Genomic DNA, 26,033 nt, shown 5'->3' with positions numbered 1-26,033 from the left:
TGTTCGGGCTGCCAAAGGTCTTTGCAAAACAAATAAAGCGTTGTTTGCAGCCGTCTGCAGTCACCAAATCCAAATCCCTCTCCCTCTGGCTGCTCAGCCTCACATTTCAGTGGTTAGGACATGCTGTGGAGTGCCCAAACCCACGTCGTAGCTGTGTTCCCGCTATCCGTGGAGTGTGTGATTGGGAAGACTGGCATGGCGCGATGCCAAACCAAAAACGTTGAGAAACCTTGGATGAAGGGAGACACTCAGCTGTGGGTTCGCACTCTGGGAAGGCAGATTCCATGGAAATCTTTTAGCCACAGTGTGAGCTTTCCACAAAAGCTCAGTTTAACTGTGCTTGAAAGTTGCAAAAGTTTGGGGTGTTTTTGTTTTTTGTTTTTTTTTTTTAAAAAAACACACATTGAAGTCAACACTAATTTGCTTTAACGTTTGTTTCTGTCTTTCCCCAGCCCCTTGCTTGGGAAACTGCCTTCTTGCTCACGGGGAAACACTGACGGCCTTCCCGTGGGTGGGATGGGATGGGACAGGACGGGATGGGACGGGACGGGACGGGATGGGATGGGACGGGACGGGACGGGATGGTATGGGACGGGACAGGACGGGACGGGACGGGACGGGATGGGACGGGACGGGATGGGACGGGACGGGATGGCATGGGATAGGGTGAGATGAGATGGGGCGGGACGGGATGAGATGGGATGGGGCGGGACGGGGCGGGCCCGGGAGCGGCCCCACGAGGGACTCAAACCCGCTCGCTGCTCTCCCACCCCGGAGCTGCTGCCTTTGCTCCACGACATGGATTGCGGCGTGATCACCTCCAAAGCCGTGCTGCTGCTGCTGAGCCTCGCCTTCTGGGTACCGCTGGGACCTGGGCGGTGGGCTGGGGGGGTGGGACTCGGACCCGGACCCTCCTGGCTCCCGTGGGGCTGGATGCGATGTAGGGCTCTGGCAGAAGGAGACGGTGCTGTGGGACATGACTGCGTCGCGGTTTAACCGGGGTATCCGGAGTTAATCGGACATTTAGTTTACTGATGTGCAGGCATTTCCGTAGGAAACCCTGCCTGTGTATTTTTAAAGAACAAGATTCGAGTTTTTAAGTTTCTGAGAAAAAAAAAAATGGTGTTGGGAGTTTGTTTGTTTTTGTTTTGTTTTTTTTTTTTTTGCGGGGTGTTGTAGTAGTTTTTTTAGCAGTGTTTTTAAAAGCTTGTCATTAAAGCAATTTACGTGCTGGTTTAGAAACAACTGGAGCTGTTTGGCTGCGGCGGGGCAGGGGCTGCCCTCCCAGTTTGGGGCGAGGAGCGTTTGGGGGAGGGAAACGGCTGAGAACTTTGTTCTAGCTATGTTTTGCTATGATTATACCTTTCCGAGTCACTTCCTCGATAATTACTTAAGAGCAATCAAAAAGATGAGGGCGAGGTGGTGTATTTTTTTATCCTGACCCATGTTGGTTTGGGGGGCTCGGCACCCGAGGCTCGTGTCACGGCCACCTTGTGACGGTGACAGCAGGACCTGGGGTAGGTGGCTGCTCAGGAGAGGCAGTGAATATTCTCATAACTCAGTTTTTCCTCCTATTTGGGAGGCTTGCATAACCCCTCTGCCATCATCCAAGGACTTGCGTGCTGCTCGTGGAGAGGGTCCCCAGTTACACCTCGTATCAGTAGCGTGGCTTGGGCGTTCGCATCCGCTCCGTAGCGCTTGAGTATTTTCAAAACTGTGCCGGTGGTGGCCGGAGAGCGGGGGTGTAGGAGCCGTGCAGCCCTGGATTAGGGTTTAGCACAGCGGCACCCCCCTGCTCTGCTCTCCCCCCATGGCCTGGCAGAGCAGGGCTGGGTGATGGGGAAGGCAGGGGACTTGTTCTGAAGCAAGGAAGAATTAAAGAGAAGAACCAGAGGCTTCCCAAAGACAGAAGCTGCGTGGGGGGAAAAAAAAAAAAAAAAAAAAGGCATTTAAATTTAAATACTGCTTAAAATAAAACCTGAGGTCTCGTGGGGTGCTATGCCCTGTTTTGTAAATACAGGATTTGCTGCTGGTTGTAGCAAGGAGCTCACCCCGCTCCACTCCCATGCCTCCTTTATGCCTTGTATTTCTATTTGGAGCTGGTATCTGTATCTGGAGCTCAGATTTGTGTTTATATTATGTGCTTTATTGCTGTGTGTGTTCCAGGTAGCTCTCATATCGCTAACCTGAACAGTGTGAGAGGCTGTGCTTACTGCTGAGTGTCAAGTAACATGATCTCCCCGTGTACGTTTGTTTTGGGGTGGATTTTTTTGCAATACCTTCAGAAAAACATCAGTGAAACCCACGATTTGTATGTGGAAATACCCTGTGCTTCAGCTCAGGTGTAGCTCAGATTAGCATCATTGCTTGGCTTTTCAGAAATCAACCTGTTGTTTGATTTGTCTGTTGTTGAAACGTCTCTGGTACCTTTTGTTCTGCTGTAGGGGAACTCCCTAATTGTGACTGAAGCTATTGGGTCATCTGGATCCATGGGTGATCAGTAATTATCCTTCTGCATGTCTATAGCCTCTGAATTTGGGGTGACCCAGACTAGCCCTTTGGTTTTTTTACCCTAGGGAGAGCCAGGCAGCCCCAGAGCCTGTGGCATTTAGGCGTTGCTGCCACCATTAGCTGGTCATCTCATTCCTACAGCAGAACTGCAGAACTTGGAATTCAGGTTTTAGGAGGGTGGGGAAAGAGGAAATGACTCTTTTATGCTCTCTCAGATCTCTTCTAACTTTTCTACCGAGTACAGTAGATCATCAGAAGGCTTCAGATCACTTATCAAAACACAAGACTTGCAAAGAGCGTTAAGACTACCTCTCTAAGGAGTAATTCATGCTCGGGCATTGCACGCTGCAAATCATGCCCAGCTTGGAAATGATGATGGAAAATAATTCAGCAGCCAGTGCAGTTATGGTGCTTTGATGAAGGTTATTGCTTAGAAATGTCCTAAAAAGGCAATGAATCCTCTTTTGGATCTCTGATCGTTATCGTTGTGTAGGAGTGAAGACAGACAGATTTTCCAGAATGACAAATAGGGGCTTCCTAAATGAGGTGAAAAAGCAAGTTCTCTCTCACCCACCAGGTTCAGCATCGGATCTGCAGGTCATTCTGCTACAGGAATGAGACAGGGGGCTGTAGGTGTGCATACCACCCCCCTCAACAAGGCATTGATTGAAGCTGTTTTAACTGTTACCAAGGGTGGTGCTTCAAGCTGCAGAAGGTCTGCCCACCTCCAACTTTGCTTTTTAGCACCTACTGATTGGATCCAAGTGTGTAGTTCTTTTGGTAAATGGGTGCTGGCCTGTTCAGGTGAAGTTGGCATGCTGGTTTAACTCGGGTAACCTTAAAGAGGGAGAGTCAGAGAAGACTGATGTTCTTGGCAATGTCTTGTGAGGGAACTTGCCCAGAGAAGCTGTGGCTGCCCCATCCCTGGAAGTGTTCCAGGCCAGGCTGGATGAGGCTTTGGGCAACCTGGTATAGTGGAGGGTGTCCCTGCCCATGGCAGGGGGGTTGGAACTGGATGATCTTTGTGGTCCCTTCCAACCCTAACCATTCTGTGATTCTATGAATTGGCTGGGTGGGATGTGATGATGCTCCTTGAAGGAGAGAGCTGAAATTCTAGGATTCACTTGCTGGTCTAAGGAAGAAACTGGGAATCTTAATTCTAGGTGAAAGTTTCAGACTGATATTTCTGTATAATGTGATCTGAACACCTTCCCAGGTTGTCTTTCTTCTAAACCCCCTTCTTTAATCCCAAAGCTGTGCTGCGGAATTCAGCCATGAGCACCTCGCTCCTGCTCACCACGTCCTTCTGCTTCCTTGTCACTAAACAGACCTCTACTTTCAGAGAGGGTTTGGAATCCACAGGAGTCCTGGGGACTTCATCACCAACAGGCTGCCTTATGTGTTGCTGCAGTGGAAATCCTATTTGCCCAGGTTTCCCACTCCCTTTTTATGGGACCAGTGGATTTGAGGGAGCAGAATTTGATCTGTTGGCAGCAACGGGACTGTCCAAGGAGCAGCAGCCCAGGAGAGTGATGCCAGCACTGGTCCCTGGCAGGGTGTGCTCTACCTGTGAGGGATGAGGCCAGACTCGGATTTCCCCAGCTGATCTGTGGCTCCCTGTGCACCCACAGACATTTGGGATGTGTTTGAGCCGATTGCAGATCATTCAGGAGCTTTATTGACTCTTCAGAAAACCCAACTGGGTTCTGCCTCTTTGCTAACAAGAGACGTGACCCACACTTTCTGGGTTGGGGTTTGACTCCAGGTGGTTGCAAGAGTCATCCATCAAATGGAGAACAGAGAGGGGCTTTGCCTTCTCACCTAGACCTTGTTGAGAATGTCTCATCACTGCAAAGCTCAGGATGGCTGGCTGTCCTCTGTCTCCCTTCCCCACACTCTCCAGCACCCTACATCAAGTGTTTTTTTGCAAATATCTTTGGGTTTGTGACCCAGGAGTTTCCAAGGAGCATGAATCAAATGTATTTTGGGATGCTCGTGTCATCTCTGCTTTGAGCAGATACTTGCGCTGGTCCGGGCATCCAGGAGCATTTATCTGTTTGGTCTGTGCTTCATGTGTCTCCTTTGCCCTTGGTGCATCCAAGAGGAAAAGCAGGGTTTTTTTTTCAGTCTTACAGTGGTTTGGGTGATGTGAGAGGCTGCAGTGGAAGCTCAAGCAATCACAGCGTTGCTGTGGTATCACTTTTAAATTATTTTTAGGAATCAGGAGGGATAAAAATATCTGTAAAAAAGAAAAAATCCTGGTTTTATGAGTGTTTTCAAATCACTCATGCTGGTGGTGGATGGATTGGGAATGGTCAGTCTGAAGCCTTGGTCAGAGAGAAATCAGATGGATACTTAAAAAACCCCACATTTAAATCCCCAATGAGGAGGAGATTTTTTTAATCCCTAGGTGGAATTGAAAATGCCGTGAATAGCAAAGTTTGTGTTGGAGATTATTGGTGCTAGAAACACATTTATTTTTAAAGATGGAGGTATTCTCCAAAGGGTCATAAGAGGTCTGGGTGTCAGCAGCCTTGTGACCTGTTTCTCACCTTTCCTCCATCTGTTCTTAGGCAAATCCTTAATCCTGCCTGCTGTGCGTGATGGTGAGGGACAGGCAGCTCGGCAGGGTTTTAAGGCTGTGTGTGACACTTGATGGGAAGATGGGAGAGCTGTGCGAGCTGTCTTCCCTGCTCCAGGTCAGGGAAACGGTGCTCATCGCTGCAGAGTCGGTCTGATTCACAGCAGCATCCGTGGTGCAAAAAGCTGCTTAGCCAAGAGCTTTATTTTATCTTTTTTTATTATTTTTGATTTTTTTTAATTTAAAAAAATCCTTTAAATTATTTAGTTAGTTCATTGTATCTTTATTTGTTTTGGTTTAGTTTTTATTTGTTTTTTTTTTAATTATTTTTAGATTTTTTAAAAAAAAATTATTTTTTATTTGTTTTGGTTTAGTTTTTTTGAATTTGTTTCAGTATACCCAGCGAGTAAAGCTGTGGTCATTCCACATCTGGAATGTGGTTCCCCATAGAATCACAGAATCATAGAATGGTTAGGGCTGGAAGGGACCTTCAAAGGTCATCTAGTCCAACCCCCCTGCAAGGAACAGGGATATCTCCAACTAGATCAGGTTGCTCAGGGCCTCGTCCAACCTGGCCTTGAACGTCTCCAGGGATGGAGCATCCACCACCTCTCTGGGCAACCTGTTCCAGTGTTCTACAACTCTCATGGTAACAAATTTTTTCCTAATATCCAATCTGAATCTACCTCCCTCTATTTTAAAACCATTACCCCTTGTCCTATCACAACTGGCCCTCCTGAACAGCCTCTCCCCATCTTTCCTGTAGGCCCCCTTGAGGTACTGGAAGACCGCTATAAGGTCACCCCGGAGCCTCCTCTTCTCCAGGCTGAACAGCCCCAACTCTTTCAGCCTGTCCTCATAGGAAAGGTGCTCCAGCCCTCTTATCATCTTCGTGGCCCTCCTCTGGACCCTCTCCAACTGGTCCATGTCCTTCTTATGTTGGGGACTCCAGAACTGGACCCCTATCCTGGGCTCCTTCTTTCTGCCCCTCTGATGGAACCGTGGTACTGGCGGGGGTCCCCTGAGCCTGACGGGGCGATGAGCCGGGCGACGTTCCCGACCCCACATGAGGAGTGGTGGGTGGGGAGCAGAAAGTGGTGGGTTCGTTTCTGGCTCTGCTGTGAGCTCATTGCTGAACCGTGGGGGGAAAAACAGCTGCCTGAGCCAGAGCGGTCACCGGACAGGGCTTGGCACCAGACCCGGGCACATTGGTGTGATCCACGCGAGCGTACCCTTGAAAGGGCATCGTTCTTCCTTATTTTAAACCACTCTGCACAAAATTCCAGCAGTGTGCCCAGGTGGCCAAAAAGGCCAATGGGATACTGGCATGTATCAAGAATAGTGTGACCAGCAGGAACAGGGAAGTGATCCTGCCCCTGTACTCGGCACTGGTGAGGCCGCACCTGGAATATTGTGCCCAGTTTTGGGCCCCTCGCTTTAAGAGAGATATTGAGCTCCTGGAGCGGGTCCAGAGAAGGGCGACTAAACTGGTCAAGGGGCTGGAAAATAAAACTTATGGGGAGCGGCTGAGGGAGTTGGGGCTGTTTAGCCTGGAGAAGAGGAGGCTGAGGGGAGACCTGATTACGGCCTACAAATACTTGAGAAAAGATGGTGGGGAGGTGGGGGAAGGGCTCTTTACATTAGTGATGGGTGATAGAACAAGAGGAAATGGGTACAAGCTTAGTCAGGGGAGATTCAGGTTGGATGTTAGGAAGTATTTCTTCTCTGAAAGGGTTGTCAGCCACTGGAATAGGCTGCCCAGGGAGGTGGTTGAGTCCCCATCCCTGGATGTGTTTAAGAATAGGGTGGATGAGCTACTTGGGGATATGGTTTAATGGGGATTAGGGACGGTTGGACTCAATGATCTCTAAGGTCTTTTCCAACCTAGAAATCTATGAATCTATGAATCTATGAAAATCAGGAAGCAGAACTTCACTGACTTTCAGGAAAACGCGCTGTGCTCTGTGCGTAGGGGTCTGACGGGCAAAATTAAAACAAAGATGTCGGTGCCGCGTGGTCCGGAAAGGGGAAGCGTTCAAATGGTGATGCTGATATGGTGTGAGAAGCTTTACCCTTTCCCGTGCTTTTCTGGGGAACAGCTTTTGTCCGGCTGTCCCCAGCGGCCCCTGGGGCTGCAAGATGGCTGCTGTTGGACGGCTGGGCTACGGATTAACGAGGCTCAGCACCAGGTCCTGCACTTGGGTCCCAACAGACCCACACAACGCTGCAGGCTGGGGGAGAGTGGCTGAAGAGCTGCCCAGTGGAAAAGGACCTGGGGGTGCTGGTTGACAGCTGGCTGAACATGAGCCAGTGGTGTGCCCAGGAGGCCAAGAAGGCCAACAGCATCCTGGCATGTATCAGAAACAGTATGGCCAGCAGGACTGGGGAAGGCAGCGTGCCCCTGTACTCAGCACTGGTGAGGCTGCACCTCGAATACTGTGTTCAGTTTTGGACCCCAAATACAAGAAAGACCTTGAGGTGCTGGAGCGTGTCCAGAGAAGGGCAATGGAGGTGGTGAAGGGTCTGGAGCATGAGCGTTATGAGGAGTGAATGAAGGAACTGGGGTTGTTTAGCCTGGAGAAAAGGAGGCTGAGGAGAGACCTCATCACTCTCTACAACTACCTGAAAGGAGATTGTAGTGAGGTGGGTGTTGGTCTCTTCTGCCGGGTAGCCAGAGATAGGATGAGAGGAAACGGCCTCAAGTTGCACCGGGGCAGCTTTACATTAGATATTAGGAAAAATTTCTTTACTGAAAGAGTGGTCAAACATTGGAACAAGTTGCCCAGGGAAGCGATGGAGTCACCATGCCCGGAAGTGTTCAAAACCATGTGTAGATGTAGCACTTGAGGACATGGTTTAGTGGGCATGGTGGTGTTGGGCTGACAGTTGGACTTGATGATCTTAGAGGTCCTTTCCAGCCTTAATGATTCTTCTGTTCTATGATCTGGTCCTAAACACGCTTTGGTCTCTTCGCAAGTCTCACAGTTTGCAGGTCTCTGAAACCAGAGGTGTGATATTGAGCAAGTGACTCTGATAATTGCAGATGCTCAAGAGGTGGTCCCATTTGTCACCCCTCTGCATGAACCTCAGAGCTTGAGGACGCTTTATCCAGGGGGAAGAGAAAGTGGCTCTTTCTTGTAGTTGATGTGTGAGCTGGGCATTTCTTTAATTTTTCCCTGAAAGTGTTGCACTGCCAAGCTGTGTTTGCTTTACCGTGGAGCTGGCAGGATCCCTTTGCAGCAGGAGAATCCCAGCCTGCCCTTTTCCTTACGGGAAGAGGCACACACCAGCCGTGTGGCCCTGCCACCCTGGCTCTCCCTTGCCGCCGGTGACAAGCAATATTTGAGGACAGATTATAGAGGCACCTGCTGTGTTACCAGCTCTGAGAAGTTTCTCCAGGCTTTAGAATCATAGAATGGTTTGGGTTGGAAGGGACCTTCAAGATCATCTGGGTCCAACCTCCCTGCCACGGTAGCTCCACTGTGTTTTAAGTGCACTTCTTTGCTGTTTGGTTTGTAGCTCGTGAGCTGGAAGTTGCAGGATCTGGTGGCTGAGCCAGGAGCAGCTTATTAAGGAACTAGGGTGGTTCTGAAGGCAAATATTGAACTAGAGGGTGTTTTTGTGTCTGAACTGGTCGTTCAGATCAAGAACAGCTTGGCAGTGGCTGGTAAATCCATCCATGCTCAGCTGAAGTTACACTCGCAGCAGGCTCCTGCCCTGCGGTCTGTGTCCGTGTTTTGGGGGAAGAGGGTGGTGCTGTTTTCTCCTAATAGTGGTCCTGTTGTCCTCAGAGGTGCGTGATTAGCAGCAGCACGTTGACCCCAAGGCAGATGTTTAAGCATTACAGGTCCGGGGGACTTGGGGCAGGATTCCTTGCTTTGCTCTGGTGTGCAGTGTCTCCACGAGGACATCCCACCACTTACACTTCGTAGGATGGCTGGCTTTTAGCCAGGGGGAAAAACCTCAAAGTTAGGCTCAGGGAAAAGAAGACATGCTTGGGCAACTCTAAGGAGAACATTTATTTAATGTAACTTTGAAACAAAACCGTTAAAACCAGAATTTCCTCTCGAGCTTGTGGGTTTGCATCGTGTAAAAACTGCGAGTAGATGTTGGTTTAGGTTTTGGGTTTTGCCCCTGAAGGAGAGCCGCAGGTTTTCAGAGCCTTTTGGCTACTGCTCATTGTTTTCATTTGAGGAGGAAAAGGAAAAAGCAAGTGCTTCCCACCGAGCAGCCCTGCAGTGTTTTGAAGGCAAGCTGAAACATGCCTCTCGGATGTGCATCACGGCTGAAAATTTGGATAAAACGTTCTTTTGAAGAGTCTCCCATGGCATTGTGTAAGTAGGGTCAGTACAGCGTTGTCAGCTATGTCCCACCTCTGTACCTCACATGAGGAGACTGTGACTTAAAGGTTTTGAAGTTGTGGCTAGTGACTGGCATGAGATCAGTGGTAGGTCTCTCCCGGGGCTGTTGGTGCGGGTGGCAATCAAGGCCAGCTTAGTAGGGGCTCACAGCTTTGGTGCTTTTTGCTCCAACCCAAAGCCAACTCAACAAGTTCAGTATTTTTTTTTTATTATTATTTTGCAAATCAGTGTCTTCATAACTTGAGAGTCTGAGGGAACGCAGAAGTGTGCGTGCTGGGTTTTTAAATCGCTGATTGCCTTTATTTTCCAGTTGAGAAAAGTGGAGAAAGACTTGAAGCTATGAGCTTCCAAGGCTTCATAATCTGAAGGACCTGTAGGACAGCAGGGAGCAGAGCAGAGCAGAGCCATGCAAGCCCTGGAAAGCAGCTTGGAGAGAGAAGGCCCTGGAGGTCCTGGTGGGCACCGAGCTGGCCATGAGCCAGCAATGAGTTCGTGCTGCAAGAAGGTGGAAGGTACCCTGGGCCATATCCAGAGGAACATTGCCAGCAGGCAGAGGGGTATGGTCCTTGTGCTCTGCTCAGCACTGGTGAGGCCATGTCTGGAGTGCTGGGTACAGTGCTGGGCTCCCCAGTAGATGAGACCCAGAGATACTGGAGAGAGGGCAATGAAGATGACGAAGGGACTGGAGCATCTCTCCTGTAAGGAAAGGCTGAGAAAGCTGGGACTGTAGGGCCTGGAGACAGAGGGCTCGGGGGGATCTTACTGATGTATGTAAATACCTGAAGGAATGGTGCCAAGAGGTCGGAGCCAGGCTCTTCTCAGTGGTGCCCAGTGATGGGACCAAAGTCAGAAGTCACAAACTGAAACACAAGAAGTTCCCTCTGAACACCAGGAAACACTTTTTCACTGTGAGGGTGACCGAGCACTGGCACAGGCTGCCCAGAAATGTGTCGGAGTCTCCATTCCTGGACATATTCAAAAGGCATCTGGACGTGGTCCTGGGCAACCAGCTCTAGGTGGCCCTGCTTGAGCAGGGGGGGTTGGACCAGATGACCTCCAGAGGTTCCTTTCCACCTCAACCCTTCTGTGCTTCTGTGACCTCTTACTGCAGCAGTGCGTGGCCAGCCTGTCTGGTGGTGGCCATGAGCTGCAGCAGATGGTGGGTACATCCCCTCCATAGCAGTTATTGCCTGCGTGGCCATCTGATGGACGTGGTGGAGCCTGCCTGCTGCTCTGTGCTGCAGGTGGAGGCTCACAGCCTGTTAGGAGGGTCACACGCTGTCCTGGATGAAGCCAGATCACGCAAGTATGGCAATAATTGATTTATCGTTCAGAGAAATGAATACTGTAAGCAGCATAGGAAATGGTACCTGAAGCCAGGAGATCCCTTCCACCTGGCAGAGTTCTAAACCCGGGACAGGAAAAGGGAGAGGAATCTGTGCAGGTGGGAATGGGAAGCACTGAGCTGGGATTGCTCTGATTGCTGGGGGAAAAACCAGCTCTGCTTCGGGCCAAGGGAGGCTGTCAGGTCTGGGGAGCTGCGTGGTCTCTATGGGGTAAGTGGTGGTTTAACAGGAGTTGTAAAGTCGTTAAAGTGGGCACAGAATGAAGAAGGCTTTTTTGGAAGTGCTCGGTGCCTTTTTTTTTTTTTTTTTTTTTTACTCCCCCTGAATTCACTAGAAAACCTGCTGATTCCCTGGAAATGCAGTGACGCAGCAGCTAGGGAGGACTCGAAAATCCGGTGGCAAATGGGAAGAATAAAAGTTGTAGTACAGTACAGCAGTGAGGGAGCCAGAGAGAGGGTTTCCCCTTGCCACGAACGCTGGCTGTTGGGTAATAAAATACGTGGTTTATGGAGGAAATGTTGTGCAAACCCTTTTGAGCAGAGGATTTACTTGTCAGGGTAAATGAAAAACCTTTTTTGCATGTAAAAAACCCTCCAAAGACAAGGAGTGTCTTCTGCATTGAGGAGGGGCTATGCAGCTGTAAACGAGACAAGTGGTGTTGGGGCTTCGTTCTAGATATGGGGGGCATGGGGACAGCACAGTAGTAGCAAACGTTTGGCAAACCAATAATTGAGGATCATATCCTAATCTGTCCTCTGGCAAATTAAAATTGCTGGAAAGGTGGTACCATCCCAGTGAATGTAGTTGTTGGATGTGAAGGCAAAACATCAACATCAGGTATTGTCTTGGATGAGGTGCTCTGATTTAAACCACTGCTGTGCAAAGATACTGGTGGGGAAAAAGTGGCTTTCAAGCCTTAAAACGAAGTAAAACCTCTGTGAGCTGATTGTCTAATGAAGAACCAGAAGGGAATGGCTCAGAAAGTGTTTGCGTGGATACTGATAGTTCTTCCAGTGTGGAATTTGTAGTAATTTGCTGCAGGAAACTACTGCTATTACTCTTTAAACAGTGTTATTTACCATATCTTCCTTTGCCCATAAAAAGTTACACAGTCAAATCAGTCCAAGTTTTGTGCTGCGACGGGTATCAGCGCTGGCCCTGGAGAAGTCCTGTGTGACGAGGGAGAAATGCCTATTTTACGTCCCATTGTCTCAGTTCTTTTACTGTCTAGAGGATGCATCTGCTTAACACACTTGTCTGGTGAATTTGCAATTTACTCTGTTACTACAGCTTTTGCTTTTAACGCTACAGCTTTATTACTCAGTGTCTAACTGGCCAGCCTCTTAAAAAAAAAGAAAATCGTATACTGGTCCAGCCTCTTAAAAAGAAAATCCTATACTGGTCCACATTAACAGACCGAACGATCAAATCAACATTCTGAAGCTAGAGGATGCTAGGAGAAACCTTAAAAAAAACCCAAACAAACAAACCCCCACAAAACCTCAAAACGACAAACACTAACTTTTAATTTCATAGCTAGTAGTTTGGCTCCTTTCCTGTGTTGTATTTAGGTTTGGTGGGAGGAGAAAAGGAGCCTGGGGTGATAAATGCAAAGGAACACAAACTTCTGTTCCCAGCCATCACATAAAGTCAACTTCTTAAAACAAAGAAGGGAAGGTGGTGGAAAAGTATCTGTTCTGCCTGACCGATAGATGCAAATTTTGTATTTTTTTTTTTTCTTTTTCAGAGCAGTCGCATAGAGGGAGGTTTAGGGAGTCCCTTTTATGGCTGTAACGCTGATGAAGTGTCAAGAAGTATTTGCATGGCCATAAGTCTCTCCAGAAAGGCAGGGGCCCATGGTCATCAGCATATAAAAAAAATCCCCTTCTGATAGTGAGACACAAAGTAAAAATCTTGCTGTACTTTTAAAAAAATATAGAAAATCTACTATTTTCCATCAGCTGTCCTGTTCTTCCCTCCGAGGGTGGTGAGGCACTGGGCCAGGTTGCCCAGAGAAGCTGTGGCTGCCCCATCCCTGGCAGTGTTCAAGGCCAGGTTAGATGAGGCTTTGGGCAACCTGGTGTAGTGGAGGGTGTCCCTGCCCATGGCAGGGGGGTTGGAACTGGATCACCTTGAAGGTCCCTTCCAGCCCAAACCATTCCATGATTCTGTATCAGTGAGACAGGTCAGGTTCCTTGTAGCCATCCAGCCCTATCCCCTTCTGTTTCATGGGCCAGATTGAATATTCAGTGCTGTGTGCACGTTCTGTGGCTGGAGAGAGTTCCAGCAGCAGAACATGGCTGTGTACCTGCCTGCCTGGCTCAGCTGGCTGGGCTGAGCATGGAAGAGGTGAGTGAAGTCAACTGAGTAGTGAGTAACCCTGCCCAGGTCTTCCCCAAACACCAGTCTAGGAAAACCCAGCTGAGAACGGCTTTGCTTTCTTCTTGCTCAGCCCCCAACAAGGAGTCCATTGTTTGCACTCCAACAATTACAGATCTCTGCTTTCTGTCGGGGTCATGGGATACGAAAAAGCAAGTCGTTCTGGCGTTGGGTCCTTGAATGATGCAAGCTGTAGTGGGCGAGGCAGCGGAGACCGACAGAAAAGGGGCTTTCTTGCAAAATTTCCATTTGCCTCATCTCTTCAGCTTGCCTTAGGGGAGCCATCAGTGTTGTAACGAAGGACCAGCAGCGTTTCCCGGAGCCCCAGTGAGTCAGCTGGGGATGTTCGGGGAGGAAGGGGTAAGGTTAGGAGGTTCTGCGTGCCGTTGCTGGCGGACCACAGCAACGTCCAGGCAGCAATGCAGCTCCACAGACTGGGTGAACTGGTTCTCCTGTATCAGCCGTGCGTCACTCCTTGGCTGCCTGCCCTGGGGTTTGTGCCAGCTGGGACAAGCTTCTTCCGTGCACTGCGTGATCCTATTCTGCCCTGAATTCTTCTGAAAGAACGCTTCCAAGCAGGAGACTGAAAAAGTTGTAAAGAACAGTTAACAATTTCTAGCATGAATTTCTTGGAATAATCCTGGCAACCTTGTGCGTAATTTTAGATGTGTTTGAGAGGTGTTTTGAATAAGCATGAAGGAATTATCTCTTCCTTCCCAAAAACAATTGCTCAATTGTATTTGTAAAAGATTCTTTTTTTTTTTTTTTTTTTGAGATACAACAGAAACCTGTTTAATCAGGTGTACTTACGCTTTTGACTTAAGGTCTATCTTTAGCAGTGCAAAGGACATTACTTGTGCTGCTTTTCCTGAGAAGTTTCATCTTAGATCTGGGAATGGGCTGAAGGTTTTGCAGTGTTGGGGGAAAATCTCTCCACTGGATTTTGAACTTGCTTTAAGCACTGGGAAGGCTTAAGGGGAGTGCTTGAAGATTTATGTTCTGAAATATTTTTCTTCTCCAGTTTTGAAGTTTAGGTTTGGGACTCATCTGCAAAAATAAAACAGGGTACAGATAGTTAGTTGCCTGAAATGCCTTCCACTCCTGAGTGACCCTGCTCTTCAGGCTTTAAAAATCTTCACTTTAAATTAAAAATTATGGGTAAAGTCCTGGGAATTTCTCAGTTTGTGAGGGGAAAAATCTGAACTTTCTTTAAGTCAGGTCTATACTCAAAGTCTTTTTATTTTTATCTCATTATGCTTCCTTTTTCTGCTTGGAAGCAGAAGTTTGGAAATTTTAATAGACCCCTTGCTGGCTGTGTTTCATCTCTGACCCGTACCCAGACAATCCTGAATGTTGCAGTAAAACCTACTGTGAAAGTGCTGGTCTGTATTTGCATTGATGAAGTTTGGACAAGAATCTTCTGAACTCAGCACTGGACTCTGATGTTGGCTTATTGTCATGGAGCTTTGCTAGTCCTGGCTTTATACCAGGACTAGCAAACCCCTGTAAGTTGGCTTCACAATGTGGTTTTGAGTTTGTTACTAGCAACAAGGTTTTTCTTGGTTTCCCACAGTTGGTCTGTATTTAGCATTTCCTGTGCGTGCTTCCTTTGCCTTGAGCATGCTGAAAATGGGTAGAAAACCAGAGGAAGAATGTGTCTGTTGTCTAAATGGCTTGAAGAAGGATATTGGAGCATTCTTTTGTGTACAGCATCCTATAGGAAGATTAAATTATGATGCAGATGGTCCTTGGACTGTCTTTAGAAGTTCAGAACTACTTGCAAAGGCAGGGACTAGAGTTATGCAAAAGAGTAGGGCTTTACAGCTTCTGAAGATGACAAAGGATTACCTTTGCACTTTGCACATTAACTTTTACACATTAACTAAGTCACGAGACTGTTCCGTCGTGCACATTTTGTCCTGACATCGCTGCTGAACGCAGATGACTCATTCACTCACCAAAAACGTGGCTTATGCTTTATTTGTACCTCCGCTATTCAGTCTGCGCTGCCTTTCCTGCTGTAAAGTCACCTCTGCTCCATTTCCCCAGGATCTGCCTTCCTCCATCACGAACCTTTCTGAGGGTCTTGTGGTCCTTCTGGTTTTCTCTTGGGACCGTGGGCACTCAGCGGTTGATGACAACTGTGGTGGGACATCCCAGCCTGGGTGCTGAGCGGTACCAAAGGCTGATGGCCTCAGGAAGAACCTTCTCAATGACTGGCTGTGCCCAAATGCAAGAGCCTGGTTTAAAAGCGCACGTGCAGGAGGCTTCGTGCTGCTGGTGGCCAGCTCCACCTTTGGTTGAGGGTGACAACCTAGGAGTATTTTCTGTAGCCTGGAATTCATAAAGCCATGACTCAGCTCTGTGTTGGGTTTGTGGTGATGGCGGCAGCAGAGAGACCAAGGATGAAGTGATCCGGGGTACGAGCACAGAGGCTGGGAGCATCGCCATGATGTTCGTGTTCGTGGCAGAGGATTACGGACTTGGTGCATGCTGGGGAGTCATGGTGCACCTGCCTGAAGTTTCCCAAAAACCTGAGAAACTAGAATACCATTACTCTCCAGCCATACACGTGTTCACCAGGAAGGCTTCAAAATCCAGCGACAAGTGCAGTCAGGGGTTACGGTCAGGATGGGACGACTATGACAGTAACTGTGGCATTATTCATGTAACACTTTTTGCCACGCGAAAGTAGGGAGAAGATTTTAAGTCAACCCAGAGCATCAGGCTCTGCTGTGGTCACTTGGGTGTTTTCCACACCTTCTATGGGAGCAGGGGCCAAACTGAACCCTTTCAGGAACTGTATGAGCTGCTTCCTGTGCTGGTGCTGGCCCAGCTGAGCAGAACGCTTCTGTGGCTAATAAAAGACCCTGCATCCCCTGTCTTGAATCTGCATTGTCTTCACTGGGTTTGGGGCCAACGTGGTCAATCACAGTGCCCAATAGTCCTAGAAAGTGTTGGAAATAAAGGATATATTGGGCAAATCCCATCATCGCATTTTCTCCATTATGATGGATAGTTAGCCCAGAAACGTTTCTTCCTTCTCCATGGCTGCCCTTGCCCAGATGAAGCTGTTCCAGAACGGAGAATAGGTGGACAGTCTCACATGCATCCAGCTCTCCAGGCCAGACATACAGGATGGACTTTTTGATACACCTTTGATACTTCATACACCTCGCTCTTTTCGTGCAATCGAAGGCAAGGCAGGATGGAGGTGCAGTGTCCCCAGCCCCACCTGTAGTGCTGTTACCCCTTTTTGGGGTTCTGTCCCAGTTTCAGTACAGGAGCACCGTGTTGCAGGAGGAAGAGGCAAAGTGAGAAGACGGTGGCACCCCATGAGCAAAGGTGGTCTCATCCTTTCCCTGCATCCCTAAAAAGGGGTGGGAGGAAGAAGCCCTGGTCATTTGACACCTGCAGACAAGGAAATGTGAAACAGATTTTCCTCAATGAGGAGAAAAGTTAAAGGAAGTTTTAGGAACTGCTTTAATCATTAGCACCACCTGAAAACCCAATGTGTGTGGAGAAGAAAAAAAAAAAACAAAACCAAACCTTTTGAGAATCGGTGATCCTATTCCTTTTCCTGGCATCTCACTTTGCAGAGGACGTGCCGTATCTGAGCCCCAGCACAGCAGGATCTTGCATGACGTGTGCTAAATGGCTCTAAGGGTTAGTTTGATCCTGGTTTCATTACTTGGTGCATCTGATCCTGGTAATTTTGAGGTACAGGCAGCGTCCAGGAATGCGAGAGTGATATGGGATGAGAGCTGAAATGAAGGATGTCCCCTGCCCTTGGAGGTAATTGAAGGGCAGGCACCAGACCTGGCTGGAAGGGAAGGAGCCAAACAAGGTAAAGGAATTAGCAAGTCCTCCTAGCTTCAGTGTGAGGAGCATTTGATTTAATTAAAAAGTACAGCACTGGGGGAAGTAATGAACTGCTCGTAAGCTGCATGATGAAATCCAGCTGTAGACTATGGAAAACAAGCAGGCTGGTTTCCCTCAAGTTTCCAGAACATGAGTACGGACAGTGCTTCATTTTTACAGGCATCACCTTGTGCTGCAGCGTTACAGAGGGTGGATGAGCGGTTGTAACTCTTCAGAGAATTTTTTTTAAGCCGTTGGCGCGGCGTTGGCAGGGCTTCGCCGAGTCTGACGGTGTTATCTCCAGGGCTGTCCCCAGTACTGCAGATAAAAACCTTCAGTCTCCAGGGCTGCTGTCACTGGTGCACTGTATGTTGGCATCAAAACGTCCTTTTGGAGGAGAGGTTTATTTTAGAGGATGCAGAAACCCGTTTCCTCCGGGAAAAGGAGGGACTGTGTTTTGCTGGCATCAAGAACGCTCGTGCCTGTCTTAGCGGTTAATGGTCTTGTGAGAGTTGAAAGGATGAGCTTTTCTCAAAAAAAAAAAGCCCCAAATCAACAACCTACCCCTGTGGTGATCATCTTAAAAGTCATCCCCTCCGAATGCACTGTTGGGTAGGACGTAGGTGGTCTTGGGTAGGCAGAGTGAACTTGGCCTCTGCAGAAACGCTGGCTGATGCACATCCATAGATTCCTGTCTCTCAGCTTGGCTAAAGCAGTGCTTCTTTGGTAATGGAGTGATTTATGGGAAGTGGATTCTGTCTCCTCTGTGTTAAAGTTTGGATGGGTAGCTAGTTTCAGACACATGTTTGTTTTTCTTTTTCCCCCCTATGTCTTTGCATACTGCAGTGTCGTGGGTTGGGCTGCTGCGGCAACCAAACCCTACGCAGTCGCTCACTCTCCCAGCCCCAGGGATGAGGGAGAGAATCAAAGAAGAAAAAGAAGAGAGACCTGTGGGTTGAGATAAGAACTATTTACTACTACCACTACCATTACTTCATTACTTCCGAAGTTAAAATTTTAATTATGCCATCACAAACTTACTTTCCTGGGCAGGTGCTTAATAAATAACTGCTAATAACTTTATTTTTGTTGCATTTCAGGCGGCAGCAGCAGGTCTCAGCTACGTTGGGGGATATGTCATTAACACCTACAAGAGCTATGACAACTTTCTGCAGGACAAGTACGCTCTGCTGCCAGCCGTGATCATTATTTGCGTTGCTGTGTTCATGTTCATCATTGGGTTGATCGGCTGCTGTGCCACCTTCCGGGAGTCTCGAGTTGGCCTGGGGCTGGTGAGTGTTGCATGTTCTTAAATGTCCTCTTCTTCACCCTGTTGCATGGTATGGGAGGTGCTACACTAGACCTTCTCAGGACGCACAGAACAGAAAGTAAAAGATTGTTCCGAAATACACTGCTGAAGCACTGCTCCTTTGTGGGAGCTGCCTACTGCTGTGAGGCACTGAGATGGATGGAGAGGTGCAAGCTAAATTATTAGTTGCACCTGTACAGACAAACACTTGTAGTCATGGGCAGTTTCATGGGTCTGCCTCACCTCGCTTGCTGGAGGTGAGTGTGGAGAGTAGCAAGTTTTGAGAAGCAAGGTGGTGGTGAGAGGACAGAAGGAGATATGAATTTCCAAAGCAAGCGGAAAAAAAAAAAAAAAAGGACTTTTCTGCTGACTTTAGTTCTCTGAATCCTGAAAGCGTGCCCCACTTCTTCTAGAATGACTTTCAGAAAGCTAGAAAGGTTCAAGCTGAGTAACTTCAAGCCCCCAGCTCACACCTGGAAGGCAATATGAGCTCAGCAAACAGCACCCAGTGTACCCAACTAAGCTGCTGGTTTATTTGTGCACTGTCCTGCTCAACAGCCACCTCGTGAAGTGTTTCGTAGGCTCTTGACAGAGATCACATCATGGCAGTGTTCAGGAGGCTGCCTACGTTGGGCACAGATCCTGTGGAACCGCAGTCATAGTCCCAGTCGTTCACAGTAATCTCCTGCTCTAAATCGTTTGCTGGAAACAATTTTGATTGGAGAGGCAACGACAGATAATGATAACTTACCACTATATATTAATGTGATGGGTAATGTACAGTTGCATTCAAATGCTGTGGAATTCTTCCTTACATTCCCTCTCTCTCTTAATTTCAGTTCTTGGCCATTATCCTGGTTATCTTTATTGCAGAAGTATCTGCTTTTGTCCTGGGATTCGTTTACAGGGAAAAGGTAAGCAAAGAATTAGCATCTCTATACTAACCTAAAAGTAAAGAATAGATCTTGTGTTGTCAGAGCATTCCAATATACCCAGTTTTCTCCTACTTCATCCCCTATCCTGCAGCCTGCAGGGCAAGTGGGAATGGGAATGTCACCATCTGGGATGTGGATCAGTCTTTGTCAGGAAAGTGCTGAACGCATAAAGCACCTGGCAGGCATCACAACAATTTCTAAGTTGGATTAAACAGTTGTTGATGCTCACAAAGGAGGGCTCTTCCATCAGAGGAGCCACGCTTCTATCCAGGAATGAGATTCTGCTTAAGTGCTACCTGCATTTTATCTAAAACATCACTTGATTTTTATTTTTTTAATTTATCTTTTCCCCCTCGACTTAGTTGGGATACAGATCTCTTGCAGTTTGCACTAGATAAAACTCTTAGCTCTCCTGTTAAAATACTGAGTGTTTTCTTTTCCTCCCTAAATAGGTAAAAACTGACGTGCAAGGCACAATGCGGTCAGTCTTTGAGAAGTATGATGGGAAAAATCCAGAGACTACTGTTGTGGATTACTTGCAAGAACAGGTAAGAAAACAACATTTAAATTGTCCTGATAATTATTGAGAAAAGAACACGTGGGTCCTAAAGGAGGAATTTGGGCTGGGTAGGGAGGAGAAGAGGTTTAACTCAGCTCTGCAGCAGTGCTTAGCATCTGATTCTCCAAGGCAGTGGAGGGTGCTTCCCACTTTGCAGAGCTGGCATTTTCAGGCTCCTGGTGTGAAATTCTTGTAAATGAATGACCTCTTTGACACGGGCAGCCATCGCATCAGACCAGATGAGTACATATGAGTAGCTGTGTCTGACAATCCTGTACCGTAACAGAAAGATGGCAGGAGACTCTATCCTGCAAGCTGTCACTTTTACTATCAGAGCTCTCACAAAGAATAAACCAAGAGGGAGGTAATAATGTATGAAGGGAGGTTGATCTATTTTATCTACGGCTGTTTTCCTGAAGTATGGCCTCGTGTAAATCGGCTGCACACTGAGGGCAGCTCTTGCCCAGTATGCCTGAGAGAGGTTTATCTCAACATTAGCATCCGTGTACCGTGTCTGTTCATACATCCCTGTAACTGTCCTGTGTCTGGCAGCTTCATTGTTGCGGGGTGAAGAACTACAGCGACTGGACAACCACACAGTGGTTTAATTCCACCGGTAACAACAGTGTCCCCCTGAGCTGCTGCAGGCAGGATGCGAAGAACTGCACAGGGCGCCTGGACCAGCCGCAGGAACTCGATACGCGGGTGAGGACAAAGGGCACAGTTTCACAAGTGGGCCATGATCGTTCTCCAAACCAACCAGAAACAAAAGAGGAAAACACTTCGACATGGTTTAGGGAGAGCTTCACCCAATTCTTTTCAGCAGTTTGTCCTCCAAACCCTTTTCTCCCCATGGTTTTCCTCTACCTAACATCCTTCTCATGTTATCCTATCAAAGCTCCTAGATGAAGCTGAAAGACAGTAGATTTAGATTGGATATAAGGAAGAAATTTTTCATTCTGAGGGTGGTGAGGCACTGGAACAGGTTGCCTAGAGAAGCTGTGGCTGCCCCATCCCTGGAAGTGTTCAAGGCCAGGTTGGATGAGGCTTTGAGCAACCTGGTGTAGTGGAGGGTGTCCCTGCCCATGGCAGGGGGGTTGGAACTAGATGATCTTTGAGGTCCCTTCCAACCCAAACCGTTCTATGATGAAGGAGGGTCATGAGTCTGGATGTTTGGTCTCATCTGTCTGCTGGTAACTTGTCCATTCCGTGTTGCTACAGGAGCAATGTGACAAGGCCAGCGCGTGAGTTATGGGCACACAGTTGTTCAAACAGACCTGGGGTAGGAAAAGAGGCTCTTCTAGGAGTGACCATGCTGAATCTGGAGAATTGCATACCACATTCTTCAGTCTGGGGCGCAAGACCATAAATTGAATTTTATGAATACCGTTTCTGGTCTTCCTGGCTGAGTTCTAGGCACTTCTTTAAGTGACCTGAGCCAAAGAAGATTCTGAGAAGCAGAAAATGTCACCCCAAGCAAGAGGTGAAAGACAAGCCATCGGGCCTAGAAGACAAGAATGGAAGCCCTCAGGTCTGCAGTGGTTGGTTAGACAGGCCTTGGAAGGTCATGCTTCCTTCTAAGTGTCAGGGAGGAAACAAAAACCTAAAAAACCCACTCAGCTGAATTCAGTCTTTTGATTTGTTTTCACCCATCTCTTCCATGGCAGGGCTGTGCAGATGAGCTGGAGGCTGGGCTGCAGAGTGTTATCAGCTACGCTATGCTGGTGATCCTGGGGTTTGCCATTGTGAAGGTAAATGTTTTGCCTCTTCCTTCGTGGGAAATAATACTGTTTATCCTTTGATCCTGGCCCTTTTTCTTCTACCAGTTCCTCTTAGCCTACAGCCTTTTCCTGGCCCCCATGATGGCTCTGTTCCTCACTCGCTTTCTACCAAATTTCTCCACTTTGTCTGCATGGTGATAAGGGGAGGGATCCAAAAAGCTAAGGAGGAATTTGAGATGGCAGGTCAGCGGAGAATCCATCTTGGTTTTTTAGCAGGAAGTACAAAAAGCTGGGTGTGCTAAGAGGCCTGGATCTGTAATTCTTTCTTAAAACAATGAGCTTTTCCATACTTAACTGGGATTTAAAAAATGGCTCATCAAAGTTTGGTTGTAGGTGTAACCCAATGAATAGTGCTGTGCTTGGCCACCAGGAATCAAAATGGACTAGAAATATGACTAGGAATGAAAACAGCAGGGCTGTTTATAGAATTATGAGATTGAATTAAATGAAACGTGAAAACAGGTAATCTTGTGGGCAAAAACCAGATTTGAAAAGCGCTGATGTAAAACTCCTCACGATTGGCATATCGAAGAAATGCCTGTGCAGCTTCGTGAATATTTGACCTGTAAATTTTAGCCTGGTGGTTTGTCATTGTTCCCTGTACCTGTTCTCCAAGATGAGTAACCTGTTCCTTCCTGACACTCCTGTGATCATCTCCAAAGATTTCCTTAGCATATTCTGCAATATCTTTATTTGCATATTTTATATGCTTAAATATTTTACAGAACTCATTTTAAGTCCACAATAATCCCATGCTTTCACTGAAACTTTTCCCACAGTAAGATAACAAGGAATAAATGTGGGCGTGTAAATTAACGAGAGAAACCAGGGAGTAAAAAGTTGGGCTGGAACTATTATTGGAAATAGATATGCAAGAAAATAGTTTTTCTTTAGATGTATTTTCTAAGCGTTTTTTAACACAAAAAGAATATTGTTGCTATGATGAAAAAGTCTAATAAACATATAGGCGTTGGATCTGATAACTGAAACAAAATACAGGGGAACTAAATCTCTCTCTTTTTCAGTTCTTTGGCATGCTGAGTGTCTGTGTGCTTACTTGCAAGAGAGAAGACAGTGGATATCAGCCTCTTCACTCAGGGGTCTTCGCTTAACAAAATGCAAAGATCACTTTTTTCTGCTTCCTGATGATAAAATGGAGTCGTAAATGTGAACGCTAAAGGACAATTTATGACCTTTTGGCTCAATATTTCATTTTATGCACATGAAACAGAGCATTGTGTATTGATTTGGGGAAGTGTCTTGGGGATGATGTGAAATGGCAATTTCAATATTCAGCGCCCTACAGTGAGGTACCCTGATCTTGCACACCACAGCTTTCTGTAAGGTTATTGTAGATTCGGATTTGTGACTTCAGATAGCACCAGGTGGAGTAATAGGCTCCAGAAAATAAATCTTAACTTCTGCAGCTCTTTCCTCTACCCTTGAAACATGCAGGAAAAAAAAGAGTTATTTTTAATCACTAAACTGACAGGAGGGGTTTCAGTTGTCTGCACAAACATCAGACAATTCCCATGGCGTGGTTAAACAGCAAAAGAAACTCCTGAATGCCAGGTTCAAATATTTTTCATAAGCACGGGGATTTAGAATATGTTTCTCCATATCTGACGGTATTTCTCCCCCCTCCTTCCTATGGTCATGTTTTGTAATTCCATTTACTGCAGAGGTTGTAGTACAGGACAACCCTACGTTTAAGGTCTAGAGCAGACATTTGAGTTGTCTTTGAAGCAGCTGGCCAATGTGAACAATCCCAGGTTAGGAAGGGTCGTGTGTTCTGAGTTTTTGGGCTCACGACATCTCTCTTTGGCTTGTGTGGGGTTGTTTTTTTGTCTTTTTCTTTAATTATTATTATTTGACATTGAAAATTTCTTATGAAGCAGGGCTTTTGAAGTGTTTTTTCCTCCTTTTACTGATGCTTTTGTGGTTTGTCTAAAAGACAGACTATGCCTCTGTTTAGTGCAGATGCTGCAAGGGTTACTGAGGCAGATGTAGGCTGGAAGGTGGAGTCACAGGACAGGGCGGCTCGATGCGGTTGTGCGGACGGGACTGCTGGAGGGGTTCGTGCGGCCGTCCCTGGAGATCTGACTGCCTTTTACCACTAAAAATGAGGAGACAACGCGTTCTTGCACCGAGCAAGAGGTCTCAATAACCTACTGTCTGGTGGCGTCACATGGCTCCTCGTTTACTGGTTTTCCTTCCTCCCTAAAGGTCTGCGGAACGCGGTCAGTTCTTGGATTGCATCACCGCTTTAAAAATGGTCCTTTGACTCATCTGTCTCGCGTTTTTTAGGGGTTTTTGAATTGTTTTTTAGAGTTGGGGAGGCAAGGAACAACTAGCTGTTCATTAGGGAATTGTGGCAACAGGTTTTGCGTGTTTTCTTTGGAGAGATAAGCTGTCTATGCGTAGCAATAAACCTTGGTATTTGTAGCTCGTTTAAAAAAGGAGTTTGGGGAAATCGCAGGCTGTTTATCTTCTTCCCGCCCCCATCGCACGGGAGAAAACAGCAATGAGTGATGGTGATGTTCCGTAGGGGACACACACCAGGATGAGTACGTAGATGTTGGGAAGTGACTTCATGTTTTATCGAGGGCTTTGTCTTCTGTTGAATACCGAAATAAACTGAGTTTATGGAACCAATTCATAAATGCTGTGGCGCTTTTTTTGTTGGTGGGAATACTGGTTGCGGGGGCGGGGGGGGCGGGGGGAGCCGTCCGCGACGGAGCCAGAGCGGGAGGCGTCTCCCCGCTCCACCGGCCGCCCTTCCCCTCCCGCGCTCCGCCCTTCCCCTCCCGCGCTCCGCCCTTCCCCTCCCGCGCTCCGCCCTTCCCCTCCCGCGCTCCGCCCTTCCCCTCCCGCGCTCCGCCCTTCCCCTCCCGCGCTCCGCCCTTTTCCCCGCGCTCCGCCCTTTTCCCCGCGCTCCGCCTTTTCCCCGCGCTCCGCCCTTGTTCCCGCGCTCCGCCCTTCCCTTCCCGCGCTCCGCCCTTCCCTTCCCGCGCTCCGCCCTTCCCTTCCCGCGCTCCGCCCTTTCCCCGCGCTCCGCCCTTCTCTTCCCGCGCTCCGCCCTTCCCCTCCCGCGCTCCGCCCTTCCCCTCCCGCGCTCCGCCCTTCCCCTCCCGCGCTCCGCCCTTCCCCTCCCGCGCTCCGCCCTTTTCCCCGCGCTCCGCCCTTTTCCCCGCGCTCCGCCCTTTTCCCCGCGCTCCGCCCCTTTTCCCCGCGCTCCGCCCTTGTTCCCGCGCTCCGCCCTTCCCTTCCCGCGCTCCGCCCTTTTCCCCGCGCTCCGCCCTTTTCCCCGCGCTCCGCCCTTCTCTTCCCGCGCTCCGCCCTTCCCCTCCCGCGCTCCGCCCTTCCCCTCCCGCGCTCCGCCCTTTTCCCCGCGCTCCGCCCTTCCCCTCCCGCGCTCCGCCCTTCCTCTCCCGCGCTCCGCCCTTCCCTTCCCGCGCTCCGCCCTTCCCTTCCCGCGCTCCGCCCTTCCCCTCCCGCGCTCCGCCCTTCCCCTCCCGCGCTCCGCCCTTCCCTTCCCGCGCTCCGCCCTTTCCCCGCGCTCCGGCCTTCCCCTCCCGCGCTCCGCCCTTCCCTTCCCGCGCTCCGCCCTTCCCCTCCCGCGCTCCGCCCTTCCCCTCCCGCGCTCCGCCCTTCCCTTCCCGCGCTCCGCCCTTCCCCTCCCGCGCTCCGCCCTTTTTCCCGCGCTCCGCCCTTGTTCCCGCGCTCCGCCCTTTTTCCCGCGCTCCGCCCTTTTTTCCCGCGCTCCGCCCTTCCCCTCCCGCGCTCCGCCCTTTTTCCCGCGCTCCGCCCTTTTTTCCCGCGCTCCGCCCTTCTCCCCGCCCTCCCCGGCCGCCGCCTCTCAGGCCCCTCCTGCGCATGCGCCGCGCAGGCGCGCGCGCTCCCCAACGGCCGGCCGGGCGCGGCGGATTTGAACGGCGCCGCCGCCGAGTGAGGGTCGGCGGGCACCGGCGGGACCCCCCCCCCCCTCCCCCTCCCCGTGATGGAGCCGCTTTTTCTCCTCCTGGCCGCCCCGGGCGAGCCGTGTCCGGCCATCGCAGCGGTGAGCGCGGGGCGCCGGGGGAGGGAAAATCCCGTGTGGGGCCGCGGCGTGAGGCGAAATGGCGGGCGGGGGGCGGCGGCGGTTCCTCCTGAGGTGAGGAAGGGGCGGGGAGCCTTGTAGCACTGCTTCGTATAAACCAGGTATTTCTTTATTGCGGGAAATTGCCGTCTTCTCCAGTAGCGAGCACTTTGGTGTAATACTTGTCCAGTTTTGTGAGGAATGGCTGTACTGGTGTTACCCCGCGCTCATCTCCAGAGCCCAGCGGAATTGCTTGGTGTCTCGTGTCAGTCACACTGTACGTTTCCAACTCAGCAAAATAAAAGGTGCTTATTACACTTAATTCATTAGAA

General features: G+C 49.0%; 1 protein-coding gene across 1 annotated transcript; it reads left to right on the top strand.

Moving 5' to 3' along the window:
• Positions 1–765: 765 nt before the first annotated feature.
• On the top strand, positions 766–23,256 carry LOC104376364 (tetraspanin-36-like). Its single transcript, XM_086629401.1, has 7 exons — positions 766–858; positions 18,140–18,331; positions 19,188–19,262; positions 19,736–19,831; positions 20,395–20,547; positions 21,510–21,593; positions 22,649–23,256. Exons 1-7 carry the CDS (start codon positions 799–801, stop codon positions 22,733–22,735), a joined length of 747 nt encoding a protein of 248 aa, XP_086485527.1. The 5' UTR covers positions 766–798; the 3' UTR covers positions 22,736–23,256.
• Positions 23,257–26,033: the final 2,777 nt, after the last annotated feature.

The sequence above is a fragment of the Tauraco erythrolophus genome, chromosome Z (genome assembly GCF_009769465.1).
Source record: "Tauraco erythrolophus isolate bTauEry1 chromosome Z, bTauEry1.pri, whole genome shotgun sequence".
Taxonomy (NCBI): Eukaryota; Metazoa; Chordata; class Aves; order Musophagiformes; family Musophagidae; genus Tauraco; species Tauraco erythrolophus.
This window is presented reverse-complemented; position numbering and strand designations above follow the sequence as displayed.